The following is a 19,104-nucleotide window of genomic DNA, read 5'->3' on the forward strand; positions in this document are numbered from 1 at the left end:
GAAAATAAATAACGTAAAGCAATCTCTTAGAAACTTAACTAGTTACCTCATTATCTTTCTTCACATTCTTACCGCAAGCAATCAACTCATCCGCTTGGATTTTTTTGACGAAAATGAGAACGTAAACAAAGTTAGCTACAATTAATATTCAATGGATATGATACAGGTCCATATACTTACAGGAATTGGTTGAAAGCAAATTGCCCAACAATTACTTTCTGTTCCTTTTTGTCATCTGTTTTATTCTTTAATTTACTGTTGCTTTTTGTTACTTTCGATTCCGCCATCATCTGCAGAACGGTTGAAATATATTGAAACAAGAAGATATTGCTGCAAGGCAACTCTGATACGTCAATATAACTACTAGGAGGTATAGGGATATAACAATAGGGCATGGGGAAAAACATACCCCAAACTAATCAAAGGATTCAAAGCACAGAATGTTGGAGTTAATGGGTTAGGAAACAAAGCACATGGGAGGAGCAGACTTCAAGCATCTGCACAAATAGCAAACAGCACTCTCTGAGTCCAATTGCAGTGTCAAACACAACGCATTTTTCGAATTTACCGAGCATCTGAAACCACAGTACAGTTCGAGACCAATTTTTGATCATCACCTTTAACCATGATGTAGACTGTGTAGTATTACAACTTGACTTTAATTGATAAGAGATGACAAAATTGAAGGTGGTAAGCAAAATTGTTCTCAAGTTTTCAGTCAGGGAAGAAAGGAACTCTGTAATGCCTGCACTACGAGAAATCGGAAGCACCAGAAAAACAGATGTAGAGATGTAATGTGTACCTTCAGTTAATAATTATATGACAGAAAGGGTTTTGTTTTCTCGCTTTGTACAAGAACAAAACTGGATAGTTTCTTCCTCTTTGTTTTCTCGATCATTTGATGTCCTATTCTCTTAGATATATTAATTTGATTCGAACCCAGGATATTAATTGGACATCGAATTTGACAAATGACTTGCTTAATTATCACTGAGGACAAAGTCGATCTCCTGCAGATAGTCATTATCTTGTTACAGTACTAATGTAGGTTCTTGAATCTTGGATTCTTGATGGATATATAGATCTTTTCATATTTGACATGTATCTAGCCGTGTACACACACACACACACATCTCATCAGTACACACAACAAGAAAGAAACAAAGAAATAGTACCTTAATTTGATTCAAACCCAGCTGATTGCATCTTGCCTAATTAAATATAAGCAAGAAAGAAACAAAGAAACAATACTTGAAGTTATACGTACTTTTCCAAACCCTTGATCTCTAAGTGGAAGTAGATGGAATATTTCACTTTAGCTTGCGGCTGAGGCCCTAATATTGCACATAATCATCCAATTCAAATCACACAATCCCTGAACCACATCATCCAATTTATATGAAACAGAAAGGGTTTTGTTTTCTTGCTTTGTACAAGAACAAAACTGGATAGTTTCTTCCTTTTTTCCTCGTCTTCTCCTCTTTTTCAATTTAGGGTTTTTTTCTTTTAATTTCATTGTAGATATGTAATTCAGAATTTTGAAAAAGAAAAAAATAAAAATAAATAGGCTACCTGGTAAGCAGGTCACCACTATTGAATATTCTAGACCGTTAGATATATTCATATTTTAATTATATCCAACGGCCTAAAATATTTGAAAGTGTTGATGTATGGCATACATCAACGTATACTAGAATTTTCCAAATCTTCAAACAATTCACTTCCAGCCTTCGACGCAGCATTGATCTTGGCAGTAAGTTTAGGATGTTTCTTGTCTGCTGCAAGAAACAGTGCTTTCACTTCGGCATACTTTGAAGTGGTCGATTCAAGCACAAACTTTTGCCCAGCAAGTGAAGCTGATAGGTCTGACACTTTATTCAACTCACGTTGAGCTTCCACGAAAGCAGACATTTCCTCTGACATATTAGATTGGAAAGATAAAAGTTTAACCTTCAAGTCTATTGGGCAAGAATCATCAGAAATAAGTGTGGCTGAATGAGTAAGGAACTCCTCTTGGACTTTGGGATCAGCTAAAGCTTCCAAGTCACAGTCAAATATCTTTGGGAGTCCCTTCTTGGCCAATGCAAGTTCATCACAGAAGTGAGTATCCAGTTGATGAAGATCAAAGCCAGAAAATGTAGAGATGAGATCATCTACATTAGCAATTAGACCATCGAGGTTCTCTAGCTTGGTTGATGAGGAACGATCCTAAATTTGATGATGAAATGAAAGATTGGAACGTGCATGATTAGTAATAATGATGACAAATAAAAAGTAAACGAAAAAAAAAAAAAAATCCTCGATCACCTTGGAGGCATTTGACAATAACAGTGCAGCACTTGTCAAGTTCTTATCAAGGGGCCGGCCACAAGTTCTCCTGTGATTTCTTCCTTACAGCGAGATGATCAAGGGGCTAGTCCTCTTGGCAATGGAATTACTAATCTACTGGATGATGGCATGACGATGGTTCTCTCCAAATCCCGAGTTAAGAAGCTGAAGAAGAAACAAAAGGAGGATATGCTACGTGCCGAGGCAGAGAAAGAGCGTCCTGCTCGCTCTAGACAACCTATCAATCGTTTGAATTTATGAAGATTATGTTTTGGAATGCCTGGGGATTGGGTAATGCTCCTACTCGTCGGGTTCTCAAACGAATTGTGCTGCGTCATAAACCAATGTTCATTGGTCTCTCTGAGCCTTTTCAGAGCCGTCTCAAAAGTTTTGGAGGCCCTGTGCGAGATAGAAAATATGGCATTCTCTATGCGATTATACATGAATATATCATTGAAAATTTTTGTTATATACAATAATACAAACAAATATAAATACATAACTAATTACTTTAGGCTTTTTTTTTTTGGCCCTCTTATCTTATATTATTATTCCACTTCTTTAAAAACAAAAAAAAAATTAGAGAGACAGAGGAATAAAGCTTGTTAATAAAAATTCATTTACAAACAAAATTACAATTCAATTATGAATTATTAACGAAGGATCAAGGATAAATGTAATATCTACCGCAACAAGAAAATGGAGGAAGAAAAGGGGGCCCAAAAAAAGAAAGAAATAAAAATGCAGGTGATTTGCATGAGGAAAAGGGGCCAAAAGAACAAGAAAATGGGGGTAGGAAAAGGGGCCCAAAAAGCAAATCAGCCTCACTGAGAATCGAACTTATACTACTAAGTTGGAAAGATAGTGGATTGCCAACTGATCTACAAAGCTTTTCAGTAGTCCTTTCAATGAATAATATAGATGTACAGAGAGGTATATATAGGGCCCCAAAATTTGGGGGCCCTATTCCATCGCACAGTTTGCACACCTTCTAAGCCGGCTCTGAGCCTTTTGTTGAATTAAATTCTCTTAAACACTCATTTTGGCGTTCTCTTGGTCTCTTCCCAATTGTAGCTAATGACCGCGGTGAGCAACCGGCAAATATTTGGCTTCTTGCTAATCTCGCTAATATTCATGTTTCTCTTATTTTGGCTACTGCACAGCAAGTTACCATCTCTTGCACTTTGGATTCAGTGAATTGTGTTATCACTTGGGTTTATGCCAAAACTACATTCATTGGCCGCCGTCAATTATGGTTGGATTTGCAGCATGTCAGTACATCTTTTGTCCATGGGCCTTGGTTGGTTTTGGGAGACTTTACTGTGTGCTGGGTTCTCATGAAAAACGAGGTGGAGTTCTTCCCAAGCAAGCTTCTTGTTCTGAATTCCAAGAAATGATGACGAATTGTGATCTTATTCAGCTCCCTACAAAGGGTATGCCTTTTACATGGACTAACAAGAGGGGTATTGGAGCTCGCGTGGAAATGCGGCTTGATAGGTGCCTTCCCAATCTTGCATGGATGGATGCTTGGCCTATTTTGGACTGCTCCACCTTGCCGAGAATATCTTCAGATCACTGCCCGCTACTAGTTTCTTTTTCAATGATTTTAAATGTTCCAAAGGCTCCATTTCGTTTCCAACGCATGTGGCTCGATCATCCGGGCTTCATTTCTGTGGTCGATGATGTTTGGAAGTCTTCTCAGTTCTTTGGTTGTCCAATGTTTGTTTTAGCCTGTAAACTTCATCTACTAAAGCACAAGCTCCGAGCATGGAATAAGAATGAATTTGGGGATGTCAATGCTAATGTTGAGTCAGCTATTGCGGATTTGGAGGAAGTTCAGCTTGAAATTTCGAATTTGGGACCCTCTGAAGATAGAATCTTACTTGAAGATGATGCTACTGTTCGTGTCAATGCTGCCCTTGAGTCTCAGGAGAAATTTTATTGTGATAAATCTCGTATTAGTTGGCTTTCTAATGGAGATAGAAACACTTCTTTTTTCCATGCTATGGTGAAGGTACGTAATCTCAAGCAATCCTTATCAGTTATGAGAGATGGAAATAGATTACTTGAGGACCCTAAAGAAGTAAGTGGTCATATTATTGACTATTTTCGATCCCTTTTTACTGCTGATTATTCTGTGGTGGACACTGGGCTGGTTGACCGTACCATCCCTTGCCTTGTTTCAGATTTAGAGAACAATGCGTTGATCGCTATGCCTTCTTCTGATGAGATTTACCAGGTGATGTGTTCTATGGATCACTCAAGTGCCCCGGGTCCTGATGGCTTTGGAGGGGTATTTTATTCTCATTGTTGGTCAATTGTGGGACAAGATGTTGTTTCCGCTGTTCAAAGTTTTTTTTCTCAGAGCTATATTTTGCCAAACTTTAATTCCAACTTGATGGTTTTGATCCCTAAAGTTCAAGGGGCAGATTCTGTTACTCAGTTGCGGCATATTGCCTTAGCTAATTTTGTATTCAAGATCATTACAAAGGTTTTAGCTGACCGTCTAAGTCCAATTGCCTCTCGGATCATATACCCTCTTCAAAGTGCTTTCATCAAGGGGCGCTCAATTGCAGATCCCATTATAACAACATCTGAGTGTATAAATCTTCTGGATCGTAGTTGTCAAGGAGGGAACATTGCTATCAAGTTTGACATCTGCAAGGCTTTTGATACCCTTGACTGAGGTTTTTTACTTCGGGTCCTTACAGCCTTCGGCTTTGCACCTTGTTTTGTTGATTGGATCCGTGTAATTTTATCTTCAGCACACCTTTCTATTCTCATTAATGGATCGTTGGATGGTTATTTCACTTGTTCACGTGGTGTTCGTCAAGGTGATCCATTATCTCCCATTCTTTTTTGCCTAGCAGAAGAGGTTTTTAGTCGTGGAATTTCCTCGATGGTGGCTGATGGTTTAATTGACCTCTTATCCACCCCTCTTGGTATTGTTCCGCCTTCTCACGTGCTCTTTGCTGATGATATAATGGTATTCATGAGGGCCTCCAAGCGTTCATTGCGCAATTTAATGAATTTTGTTGAGGAATATGGTGCAAACTCAGGGCAGCGAGTAAGCAAAGCTAAATCTCTTGTCTTATTGGGAAAGTTAGCTCATCCACGTGCTCATGTCATTCGTAAAATTCTTGGTGTTCTAAGTGGTTCGCTTCCTTTTACTTATCTAGGGGTCCCTATTTTTCAAGGAAGGCCTAAGCAGATATATTTCCAAGCCCTTGCGGATAAGGTGAGATGCAAATTATCAGCGTGGAAGGGCTCTATGTTGTCTCAGGCAGGTCGCTTGCAATTGATTAATTCTGTTATTCACGGGCTCTTAGTGTATAGCTTCCAAACTTATGCATGGCCAACGAATCTGCTTCATGAGGTTCAAAGTTGGATTCGAAACTTCTTTTGGACAGGAAACCCTTTGAAACGTGGTATGCCTCTTGTTTCTTGGCGACTTTGTTGTAAGCCTAAGCAGGAGGGTGGCTTGGGCACAAGGGACCTATTTGAAGTAAACCGCTATCTGTTGATTAAACGCTGTTGGGAAGGGTTCTTCACCATCTGCTCTTTTACTGAGAAGTAGGTTCTTGCAGGAGAATTTTAAAGTGGTGAGGTCCTATAAAAAGTCTTCGGTGTGGTTGGGCCTCAAAAAAGTGTGGCATTCTTTTTTCAGCTCACTTCAATGGAGTGTGGGGGATGGCAGCAAGATTTCTTTTTGGCATGATAATTGGCTTGGGGATCCTTTGGGGTCCCTCATTGGTTTAAACTCCATAATTCCATCTCAAGCTAAAGTTAAGGATGTGATTTCTCATTCTCAATGGGCCCTTCCTGATGCTTTCATGTCAAGCTTTCCCCACTTGGCGCAGAAGATTAGTCGTGTTGCTTTACCCATTGATGATATTGAGGATACTCTTTATTGGAAGTAGGGATGAGCAAACGGGGAATTCCCCCGCCCCCGCGCCCCCCGCTCCCGCCCCTCGCCCAAATTCCCCCGCGCCCCCGTTCCCCGTCTGGGGATATTATCAGATGGGGGATTCCCCGCCCCGCCCCCGCGGGTAATGGGTTTCCCACCCCCGCCCCCGCCCCCGCCCCCTGCATTGGTCTTTTTTTTTTTTTTTTCTATTTTCTATCTTTTCAGTTTTTTTTTCCTTTTCTTTTTTGACAAAAATAATTTTTTTATTCTTTTTATTTTCATCATTGTTTTGGTCGATTGAGTATTTCAAATGCTTGAGACAGTGTTTAAGAAAGAAATTGTTTGTTTAGTCACGAGGAAGCAATACGTTTAAAACAAATATTTATTTCTATAAAACAATTTTCACAACCTGGCGATTAAATGTAAAGTAATAAAATCCCGCTGCGTCTTCTCTCTTTTTTTTTTTTTTTTTGGCAAAAATCCGGCTGCGTCTTCTCTAACAGCCAAAATCAAAAATCACAATTATATGACAATCCAACGGTCTGATCCTCAAGGATCGCCTAGAGGATCATCTTTACCAATTTATACCATGATCCAACGGTCCGATCCTCACGGATCGCCCTTAGGATCATCCTCTCAAAACTATATGAAGATCCAACGGTTGGATCGTCCCGGATCGCCCTTAGAATCATCCTCACAAAATTATACGACGATCCAACGGTTGGATCCTCAAGGAACACCTAGAGGATCGTCTTTTCACAATTATACTATGATCCAACGGTCAGTTCCTCACGGATCGCCCTTAGGATCATCCTCTCAAAACTATATGAAGATCCAACGGTTGGATCGTCCCGGATCGCCCTTAGAATCATCCTCACAAATTTATACGACGATCCAACGGTTGGATCCCCAAGGATCGCCTAAAGGATCGTCTTTTCACAATTATACTATGATCTAACGGTCAGATCCTCACGGATCGCCCTTAGGACCATCCTCTCAAAATTATACAAAGATCCAACGGTTGGATCGTCACGGATCACCCTTAGAATCATCCTCACAAAATTATACGACCATCCAACGGTTGGATCCTCAAGGATCACCTAGAGGATCGTCTTTTCACAATTATACTATGATCCAACGGTCAGATCCTCACGGATCGCCCTTAGGATGATCCTCACAAAATTATACAAAGATCCAACGGTTGGATCGTCCCGGATCGCCTTTAGAATCATCCTCACAAAATTATATGACAATCCAACGGTCGGATCCTCCCGAATCGCTTTGAAGGTGTATTCAGGATGGGAAAGATAAATACCCCGTACAAGTTTTCTGTTTTTTTTTTTTTTAGAATAAGAAAATTATAAAAATGCCCCATATGTTGGTTGAAAAATAATAGTTCTCAATTAAAAAAAGAAAAAAAGAAAAAAAAATAAACGGGGACCCCGCATGGGTAATGGGAAACCCCGCCCCCACCCCTGCACCCCCGCGGGGGAAATAAGTGCCCCCACCCCCGCCCCCGCACATGTGATGGGGAACCCCGCCCCCGCCCCCGCTTGACAAATGCGGGGAAAACCCGCTGGTACCCCGCCCCCCACCCCCGTTTGCTCATTCCTAATTGGAAGGAGTCTAGTTCTGGTTCAGTTACAGCAAGTGATGCTTTCTCCTTCTTCTCTGAACATGTGCCATTTAAAGAGTGGGGAGTTCTTATTTGGAATACGGCCATCCTTCCAACTAGGAGCATGGTAGTTTGGAAAGCACTTCATGGCAGGCTGCTGACTGATGACTTGTTACAGAGATGTGGTTTTTCCTTGGCTACGCGCTGTCATTTTTGTGGTGTTGCTAGTGAAACGTTAGATCACTTAATCTTGGGCTGCCCCAAAGTTGTTTCCATGTGGAAATGGGTGACTATTCTGTTCTCTGGGTCTTTCTCTCCGTGGTCTACTTTGGAGGATGTCTTTTTGGGTCCCTTTCCATCATCTTTGACTCGCTCTATCCGTAAACTTTGGGTGGTGGTAGCGTGTACATTAATTTGGTGGATTTGGCATACAAGGAATTTGATCTGCTTTGAGGGTGCTTGCTTTGATTTCTGCCTTGCTCAAAATCAGCTCTTACGCTATTTTAAGGAGTCTGCATCCATGCTCTTTCCTTCATCAGCAACATGCCGCTCTATTCCTCTATGTCCTCTTCTCCAGATCTCGCCCTTATCTGTTACAACTCCAGGTTTTATTCCGGTTTATTGGCGTCCTCCTCCCCAAGGGTGGACAAAGGTCAATACAGATGGGTCTTGCAAAGCTAATATTGCTGCGGGATGTGGCGGTGTTTGTTTTCCGAGATTCTAAGGGTCTTTTTCTAGGTGCTTTTGCCGTCCCCTCAGCTTTTGTCAGCTCTATTGATGCTGAAATTCTCGCAGTAATCGAAGCTATTGAAATTGCATGGGTTCGGAACTGGCATCATCTTTGGTTGGAGACGGACTCGACTTATGTAGTTCACATTCTCTCTTCCTTTTCTATGAAAGTTCCATGGTACCTAGGAGTTGCTTGGGCTAATTGCTTGTGGCGAGTTCGCCGTATGAATTTGAAGTACTCTCATATCTTCACATATCTTCAGGGAGGGTAATTGTGTTGCTGATGTCTTTGCGAATTATGGGGCAGCTCATGCAGAACGTTTCTGGTGGTCTGCACTTCCTGAGTTTGCTAAGATCTCTTTCCGTAGGGATCTGAGTCGTCTTCCATACTTTCGAGCAACTTGATGTGTTCACTGACATCTTCATGCAGTTTGGAATTTACTGCCGCTATTTTCATGTCTGCAGCTCCAGGACTACAATTAAAAATTCATGCAATGGAGCTTTCTTAGTTGGGCATTCATGCGGGGATATGAGATGTCTGGAGGCACAAGATTGGTTGTTCTATTTTCTATTGCTGGGAAGTATAGGAGATGCCTTTATTTTGAGCTGTAAATTTACTTGGGTTGTTTTTAACAGTCTTTAGTTCTCTGCTTTGTATTGTTCTTCTGAGAAAGATTTTGGCCTCGTCCCTCTTTCTCTTTTGTACTTTTTCATTCATTTTCAATAATATTTCGAGTCAAGTGGCAAATTTTCCCTTAACTCGCTTACCCAAAAAAAAAAAAAAACTTTATGATCTATAAAAGAATGGCATGAGTAACACCAAACTAATAGATTGCTGTTTTAAACGGGGAAACAGAACCATAAGATAAATTTAGAACAAGTCAATCTAGAAATGTAAACAGGCTGTGAAGGATTTGAAGCAGCAAGTAGTACCTGCAGCTGATTACAAGAGAATGATTTGTCTGCTCGTAATGTTGAATCATGTGCATGTTGTCATAACGACCACAAAGGACAGTCTTACAGCATAAACAAAACCAGTTTTCATTTGGGTGCCCGCATCTAGCATGAAAATTGTTCCACACGTTAGAAACACAAGCTAGTTTCATACACGATTCCCATTTTATGCACAGACCGAGTCCAAGATGATAGAAATTCCAAAGAAAAAAGCTTTGATAAATCTTCTATGCTTAATGGACTGCAAAAGGAGGTATTTAAATGAATAGAAGTGGGAATACTACATTTCTTTTTTGCATCATATCTTTGTTGTTCGCTGCCAAACAATTACTTCTTTTTTCTTTTAATCAAAGGGGCGTCAATCCATTAAATATAAATGAGAGAAACATTACAAAATGACCCACCGGGAGACCCTGGGACAAAAATGAGCTATGAGAGAAAACCCTACGGTAAAAGACTATATAACAATCTAACGTAATGCAACCCTAGAGCGAATCTTCAAATAACCAAATATCCTAACGCTACCAAAGAGGCTCCAAACGCAGACAAAGCCCCTAATATTTAAAGTACCCATACATCTTCGTCCCCAATCCAAAAACGAACTGGAGCCCAAGTTTTCTACAATAGCCTCCTAATCCCAAACACGAGTCCAGAAATAAGTGGGTCTTACCAACACAGCACAGGCCCAATTCCAAGCCCCTGAAGCATTCCTCAGGGCACCTAGAACTTAACCCAGAAACCAGGCCCAGACCCCTGAAAGAATCCTCAGGGGCACCCAGACCAGCCGCCCGATCTCCACTAGTGATGACATGCAGCCATGTTGAGTAGAGCCACCGTGCCCAGCTGTTGACCACCCACAAGCCGTCGAAGCCGCCGGTGGGAGATCCAAAGCCGGACCGTGGCCAAACCCAAAGAGAGAGAGAGAGAGAGAGAGAGCTTGACATCTTTAACACAGATTTTTTTTTTCTTGCCAAACAGTTACTTACTCTCTCAAGCAAGTCAAGAAAATAACTCATTCATGGAAGGAGACAATTAAAAATGATAAATTCAGAGGCCAAGACAAGAAATAAGTAACCTCCTGCAGGGAGTATTAGGGTAGGGAATGTCAGTGATAGCGAAAGACCTGAGAGATTATTCTGATGTAACATCTCTGGTTGATTCAGATGTCATTATGTTCTGTTTGATAGCACATATACTCAGACTGCATTTCTCTGCTTTGCTTTCACCATTCGGTATGCTTAAAGAAGTGTTTGACTGCTAAAGTACCCATTTGTTCATACATCAAACAGAGCTTTAAATTTCTATGATGCTTTCGAATTTGATAATCACATAAAAAATATAACGCTCCCTCACATTGTGGCATGTTCAAGTGAACTTAAATGACCAGAATGCATCACATAACTTCATACCAAATCATGGCATAGCGAAAGATTCAAATATGTAGTGTTACAAGTACAAGGATTACAGCTTTCTTTACAAGCTAAAGAATACATTCCTTTGTAACTGGTCAACCTGTGAAAGTTGTAGTGTTGCATATCTTTGTAGTACAGAAGTATGATAAAGGCTACCTACTCTAATTTGAAGGCTTCTTCTGGCCTTATTGTCGAATATTCTGGTTCTGCTTTAACAGATGGCAAGTCTGAGAGAAGGCTAACAGAAGATTCATCTTGAACTTCTTGATGCAACTGTGAAACCACGGAGTGGCCATCCGAACAATTCTTGGGAGCCTCAGTGGGTAGTTCTGCATCCAACTGTGCCCATCCATGGTCCTTTGCATGAACTAAAAGAGGGTATAACAAAAGACCCACTATAATCACCACACCACTTACTAAGATTGTCCTCAGAGAAGCCAAGCACATAACGAGAATAAGCAACAATGCGGGAGGCAGGCAAATCATTATTGCCCCAGATGTCTGGAAGGGAACTCGGTAAGGTCTGTGAAGGTCTGGCTTCTTTATTCTCAATTTTATAAAAGCAGCAAACTCAAGAAGCATTCCTATAGCGTATAAGAAATTCAAAAACTCCAAGATTTCCTGAAAACTCATCCACGACAAGAAGATGACTCCGGTATGCTTATGGTAGGTGTTCCATACTTAGACCTATAAGAATGCATTTAAAAACAACAATCAGGCACGTCCAAACAACAATACATTTCAGTTCCCAGATATGAAACTCAATTTTGAAGGTCCTTTCTTGAGGGCCAATGGGAGTAAAAGGAAAATAGCTGAGACATTCTAACAAAAAACAATCAGCAAGGAAGTGAAAGAATATAGAATGGCTAACCTTGAAGCAAATACAGCCGGAAGCATTCCCATCTCGCTCATCCCAAGAAGTTGAAAGGCATCACTGCTCATTTCTGCTTCGAACAACCCCAAGTTAAGACATTGCAGAAGCTGCTTGAATCCACCACTTGAGCCAAACGCCACCTATTAACATCCCAACTTCTGCAAAGTACCCATCAGTCCACTCGCTAGATGGAGAGTTTAAGGCTTCTGTACCAGCAAGAAGTGGAATCAAATATGAACAAACCACCACAACTACAGCCCCAAGGAGCGCCTTTGGAAATGTCTTGCTTGGATTTTCAACCTCCCCTGCAAGGGTACTTGCCTTATCCCAGTAATTCAGATTCCAAAACATACTATTGAATATCCCCTCCACTCCACCTTCTTAAAGTCCACAACTAGCCACTGCTTGAACCTAATTCTAGGAATAGAAAGAATAGCCATCACGATAAATGGGCAAAGTGAGAAAACAGCAAGTGAAACAGCAGAGAACCCGACAATATGCAGTCCGCGGTAATTCAAGTAAGTCAATGAGAATGTTATTCCCAAAAGAGCTGGAATTCGAGCAACCATCCGATTAAATATGGGAAATGAACGCTTCAAGTAATCCAAGAATAGGACAGGGTAAAGAGCATTGTCCATAACCCCACTAAACCATTTCCAAAACCCCTCTTGGAATCCCCAAAATGGCCCGAAAGCCGCTGATATCCAAAGCACATATCCACCATTTTCAGGGAAGCTTGTGGCAAGCTCAGCTGTCACCAAAGCTTCTGGAATGCTCCAAAACAAGGGAAACACTAAGAAACCAAGCAATGATAAAAGAGGGCCTCCTCCAGCCCTGACTGAATCCTCAACGCCAAAAGGACCCCCCGAAACCTCATAGAAAATTAAAGCTATAAGAGGTAAAAGTGTCAACTTTGGGTTTGGTTTGGAAGCAGCTGTGTCCTTGACATCACTGACCATTCCCTGTTCACCCATCCACAAACTTCAGATCAAAATATTCAAAACTCGAAACTCAAAGCAGCACTCTAATGGATTCAGTGAATTGGGTAATGCCCAAATGTTTGATCTTTGTAACTTTTTAATGTTGCTAAGCACAAACTAACTCTTAACCTGTAAGTCGCTTCAAAAACCATAAAGATTCAACTTTATAACTCGGTCTAAGTAACTCTAACCAGTAAGGATTTCCCACTCTTGTCTATGATGCTGAGCTCTATTTAATTCTAAAGAGTAATCTCATTCAAACCCATAAACAAAATGATCAGATATAAAGGTACCTGCTTTGAAGATTTAAGATTGATCAAACTGGGTTTCCTCTGCTTAAAAAAAGTTCTTGCATAGTCACTTTCGTACTAAGGATCTTGGGGACCTGAAATATTTCCTTGGCATTGAAGTATCTCCTTCTAAACATGGGATTTTTATTTCCCAACGAAAATATGCTTTGGAAATCATCAAGGATGCAGGTTTATTAGGTGCAGCCCGATTGACACTCCTATGGAGCAAGGGTTGAGTTGTCTGATAAAGGTGATTTGTTAAAAGATCCATCTTGTTATAGAAGGTTGGTTGGGAGATTAATCTACCTCACCGTTTCTAGACCTGATATCATGTATCCAGTGTATGTATTGAGTAGGTTCATAAATGAGCCTAGAAAATCTCATATGGAAGCTGCCCTTCGTATTGTGTGTTATCTTAAGAATGCACCAGGTCAGGGCATATTCTTTTCTTCAGATAGCGATTTCAGGTTACGGGCTTATTGTGACTCAAACTGGGCTGGTTGCCCCATTACTAGAAGGTCCACTACAGGCTACTGTGTTTTTCTTGGACCTTCACTGGTTTCATGGAGATCAAAGCGGCAAAAGACTGTATCACTCTCTTCAGCAGAAGTAGAATATAGATAGATGACGGGAGCATATTGTGAGTTAACATGGCTTCAATTTCTTGTGAGAGATTTAGGTGTGTTACATCAGAAAATTGCATTGTTATATGGCGACAACAAGGCAGCATTACATATTGCTGCTAATCCTGTCTTTCTTGAGAGAACGAGGTGCATTGAGATGGATTGTCACTTCATTAGAGACAAAATTCAAAATGGTTCCGTTGTTACAAAATTTGTAAGTTTTTCAAATCAATTGGTTGATGTTCTTACAAAAGCTTTGGGAAAGGAAGTTTTCGTTCCTATGATTCACAAGTTGGGAGTTCGGGATATCCACTCTCCAACTTGAGGGGGAGTGTTAGAAAGTAAATCTTGTATATCCAGTATATTAAGGATGTCGATTATCCTTAGTTATTTGCTGCCATATGTATTCCTTAATTGTAGAGATAGTTTCCTAGTACAATTGATACTCTTTTGTAACCTCTGCATATGTCTTTGGATAATGAATGAAAGAATTCATTCCAGCCAAACTATCCTCTTTTTAGACTCAATAATGACAACCCCACAACCTCCAGCAGAAGCAGGAGGACTACTGGTCGGGTTGCTTTAATTTCCATTTGATATCACTGATGTAGTACCTTGACTTGTTTTCTATATTCCTTATTTTACACATGAACATGTATGTGGTAATAAATAATGAAACTTGGAAAGGAGTGTGGAAGATTCATCATATGTTTCTATTATTGATAACTTTTTTTTTTAACAGCATGTATGCGAGAACCATTTTTAGTTAATCCAATGTATATAGAAATTCTGTCAAATTAATGCTGATTGTATGGAATAATTGTGGAGTTAGTTAATGACTTGGAATGGGAATGATTAGATTGATGTTCTAAGCAAGTTGGAACTTGGGCATTACCATAATACTGATTATCCATGCATCTATACTATTACTAACAGAAGAGGCATTGTTAGCCAAAATTGTAAAAGTAAAAATGGATTGGAATTGTCTACTCATTTCATTTCATAACCCCTTTATATAGGGAGATAATTACAATGGAAAGAACAATTACAATGATGACATTAACTACTGATTGGTTCGTAATCTATGCTGATTGATGTTAATCGGTAATTGCTTGATTCCCTCTCCGTCAATCACTTTGACGAAGGCACACAATATGTTTTTCCTTTAACACTCCCCCTTGTGCCAAGTCAAAGACTAAATGGTGCATGAGTTGTTGCCTCACTAAAAACTTTGCCAAGTAACAATAAAAACCCTGTGGGACAAAAATACACCTTGGTCGAAGGAAAAGAGCACAACGCACCTTTTACATTTGAGTATGACATGTGTGTGTTAGACTCCCCCTGACGTCTACACCTCCCCCTAATACTTACATTAATCTAGGGAGCTTGGAAAGTCTTCGCATTCCTATGCTTTTCACATGTTTCTCAAATGTGTCCTTAGACAATGATTTGGTGAACAAATCTGCCACATTCTCCTCAGACCTTACTTGATTCATTTGAATCTTGAGGAGAGTCTGTTGTTGCTGATTGTAGGACAATTTTGGTGATATGTGTTTTGTGTTATCACCCTTAATATAACCTAGCTTCATTTGTTCGATGCAAGCTGCATTGTGTTCATAAATGCAAGTAGGCTCTTTAGTGGTAGAACTCAAACCACTAATCCCTCGAATATGTGCAATGATAGTTCTTAACCATACACACTCACGAACCGCCTCATGTACAACAATGATCTCTGAGTGGTTCGAGGAGGTAGCCACAAGGATTTGCTTGGTTGATCTCCAAAATATAGTCGTGTTCCCATTGGTAAATACATAACCAGTTTGGGAACGATATGTGGGTCAGATATGTATCCAGCATCAGCAAAACCAACCAAAACGTCATTTGGCGTTTTAGTGTAGTGAGTGGCGTTTTCACCATCAACATTTCCTTTAGGGATTGCAGTTCCATCTGCGGTCCCTCTTGTCTCTCTATAGGGAAAGAACAGTCCCAAGTCAATGGTTCCTTTTAGGTATCGAAAATGTTCTTGATACCATTCCAGTGACGCTGCGTTGGCGCTGAGCTAAATCTAGCTAACAAGTTCACTGAGAATGCAATGTCTGGTCGAGTAAATTGGACTAAGTACAATAATGAGCCTATTGCACTTAGATAGGGAATTTCAGCTCCCAACACTTGTTCGTCATCTTCCTTTGGACGAAATGGATCTTTCCTTGTATCCAAACTTCGACCGATCATGGGAGTGCTAGCAGGATGTGCTTTGTCCATGTTATATGGCCTAACTTTTGGACATATGCAGACTGGTGGATTAATATTCCACAAACTCGGTGTTCTAGTTCAAGACCTAGATAGAATCGAGTTTTCCCAAGATCCTTCATCTCAAATTCGGATTTCAAGTAGCTCGCGGTTTCTCTTATTTCATCAAGAGTACCAGTTGTGACATATACTACTACAATTTGCAAATCTGGAACTTGTTTTCTTTATGAATACGCAGGGGCATAATTCATCGTTCTTATATCCCTTCCCAATCAAGTAGTCACTTAGACGGGTATACCACATCCGTCTGGATTGTTTCAATCCGTAAAGTGAGCGTTTCAACTTAATTGCAAACGCACTCTGTGGTTTAGAGTCACTTGACTTGGGTAATGTAAGGCCATCAGGCACTTTTCATATATATCTCTGAATCTAGATCCCCATAGAGATATGCAGTAACCATATTCATGAGCTGCATTTCCAGTCCTTCAGAAATTACTAAGCTAACTAAGTAGCGGAACGTTATAACGTCCATTACTGGAGAGTATGTCTCCTTGTAGTCAATTCCAAGGCGTTGTGAGAAACCTTGCGCCACAAGGCGAGCCTTGTACCTCAGGAATTCATTCTTCTCATTACGCTTTCTGACAAAGACTCATTTATGTCCTACAGGCTTTACACTTGGTGGGGTTAGCACTACCTGACCAAATACCTGTCTCTTTGTCAGAGAATCTAATTCTACCTGGATTGATTCTTTCCATTTAGGCCAATCTGCTCTTTGTTGACATTTTTCAACAGAGCGTGGTTCGATATCATCGTGCTCTATGATTCCTTGAGCAACAGTATATATCATCAATGTGTATAGAAGATCTTTCTATCAACTCATACGTACTCTCGTAATCCTTTGAGATTTCTTTGTTCTCTGGAATCATTTCAAACATCGGAGCATCCTCCAGTATTGATTCATGGACATAACTATAATCAGAGATAATCTCATGAGAGGGATTCTATACATTGATGATTGGTTTGTGCCTTACTCACCCTCTTCTTCCTTGGGTGAGTGTCAATCGAACCAAGTGACCTCCCCCTCTTCCTTGGGGAGCCACGGCCTCAACCACACCTCCACTTAGTGCGGTTGCAGTGCCTCTATCTGCGGCACCGTGCCCCTTGTTGGGGACTTCTAACCTTGCAGGCACATTTGCAGCTGGTATATGTGATCTAGTCACTTTTACGATATCAGTAAACGCATCAGGCATCGAATCTGCTACGTTCTGAAGATCGATTATTCTTTTCACTTCACTTTCACTTTGTGAAGTGCGGGGATCAAAATGAGACAGAGTGGGGACAAACCACGACAATTCCTGTTGTTCCCTTGGAAAATCCTTTTTCCTATCTCCCCCTAACGACGGGAAGACTGTCTCATCAAAGTGATAATTTGCAAATCTAGCAGTAGAGAGATCGCCTGTCAAGGTTTCCAAATAACGTATAATTGTTGGGGATTCGTATCCAACATAAATACTTAATCGTCTCTGAGAACCCATTTTGGTGCGCAGTGGAGGCGCAATAGGCACATATACTGCTCAACCAAATATGCGTAAGTGTGAAATGTCAGGCTCATATGCAGTTACCAACTGGTACGCAGATAATGGTTGGTTAGCTGTGGGTCTGAAACGAATAAGTAAAGCTGCGTGCACTATTGCATAACCCCATGCAGATATAGGCAGATTGTTGCGCATAACCAATGCCCTAGCCACCATCTGTAGCCTTTTGATGGTGGCTTCTGCGAGACCATTTTGTGTATACACATGGGGTACAGGATGCTCTACATCGATCCAAATAGATATGCAATAATCATCAAATGCTTTTGATGTAAACTCTCTAGCATTATCAAGCCGTATAGACTTGATAGGGTGATCAGGGTGGTGAGCCCTTAAATGTATAATCTGTGCTAGGAGTATTGCAGCATTTCTTGTGAACAATAAAACGACATGTGACCAGATTGTTGAAGTATCCACCAGAACCATAAAGTACTTGAATGGTCCGCATTCTGGATGGATAGGTCCACAGATATCTCTTTGTATCCTTTGTAAGAATGGAATGTTTTGTTTTGTATCTTTAGCATAGGAAGGTCTCAATCCTGTTTTTGCTAAAGAGCAGGCTTTGAAATAGTCAATGAGGCATAATGGGAGGGAGATAGTGCATCTGGTACTCCAGAAGGCAATGATTGTGTTAACGTTAGTGATCCGTGGGGATCTCTAGTTAGCTTTAGAGAGAGAGAGAGAGAGAGAGAGAGAGTGACACAAGCGAAGTATAGTGGTTCACCTCCCGCCTTAGCGGGAGACTACGTCCACTTGAAAGCTTATACTAGTGTGTCGAGCCTTGCGGCCTAACAAGATTACATGAGTGTAATGGAGTTGGATGGAATGAATGAATCGTGTTTAAGTGGGAGGAGAGTTCCTTTTATAGGTGAAGGAATGCTCTTCCTCTACATGGTTTTCGATGTGGGACAAGCAACCACACAATTCTAGTATAGAAAAGCATATTGTGGAGGCAACTTGGCAAGGCCGGGAAGGTGGCTTCCCGGCGACGGATTTGCGACTTCCGGATACCGTAGCGTAGCTTGAACATAAGGCTACAAGATGCATGTCTCGGTTGGGCCTCACCATGGCTTGTGGGTGTCCCAAAGAGGGTGTTACTTATGCTTGGTGATGTAGTAAATACTCCATATTGTTGGAGGTATGTACAAGTCCCCGAAGTCCCCAAGTAAGAGGAGCTTCTTGGTTGGGGAGTTATAACCACGAAGTCATCAAGCATAAGTAACTGGGTGGCACGGAGCCCCTACAAGTCCCCGAACTCCGTAAGCAAGAAGGGACTCGTTAACCTGCACAACAAAGACAAAAAACAGGCATATGTAGGATTGTCGTTGCATTGGGCAACAAATGTGAGTTGCAATTTATATGCGTTGGCATATACGAACGTACGGGGTGCACGATACATGTTGATGTATACACCCGAATGGCGCCGAGTACGATCGCTTATGACGTACAAACTCGAGAACGCGTATGGTCGTGTGAGCATATGGATTGCATAAATGTAAGTTGTATGAGCGCTGCGGAGGTAAGCGTTTGTAATTCGTGAGTGTTGAATG

The 19,104-nt window shown here is 40.9% G+C and overlaps 1 protein-coding gene, 1 long non-coding RNA gene and 1 pseudogene across 2 annotated transcripts; 1 reads left to right on the forward strand and 2 right to left on the reverse strand.

Moving 5' to 3' along the window:
* The first annotated feature begins 3,580 nt into the window (after nt 1–3,580).
* Nucleotides 3,581–5,014, forward strand: LOC112170746. The gene has a single exon (XM_024308054.1). It carries the CDS (start codon nt 3,581–3,583, stop codon nt 5,012–5,014), a length of 1,434 nt encoding a protein of 477 aa, XP_024163822.1.
* Nucleotides 5,015–9,381: 4,367 nt separating this feature from the next.
* LOC112174063 lies at nt 9,382–10,647 on the reverse strand. Its single transcript, XR_002925829.2, has 3 exons — nt 10,609–10,647; nt 9,513–9,638; nt 9,382–9,414 (listed from the first exon to the last, which is right to left on the reverse strand). It is a non-coding gene; the product is annotated as an uncharacterized LOC112174063 (long non-coding RNA).
* Nucleotides 10,648–10,913: 266 nt separating this feature from the next.
* On the reverse strand, nt 10,914–12,854 carry LOC112174061 (annotated as a pseudogene).
* Nucleotides 12,855–19,104: the final 6,250 nt, after the last annotated feature.

This window comes from Rosa chinensis, chromosome 6, assembly GCF_002994745.2.
Source record: "Rosa chinensis cultivar Old Blush chromosome 6, RchiOBHm-V2, whole genome shotgun sequence".
In the NCBI taxonomy this organism is placed as follows: domain Eukaryota; kingdom Viridiplantae; phylum Streptophyta; class Magnoliopsida; order Rosales; family Rosaceae; genus Rosa; species Rosa chinensis.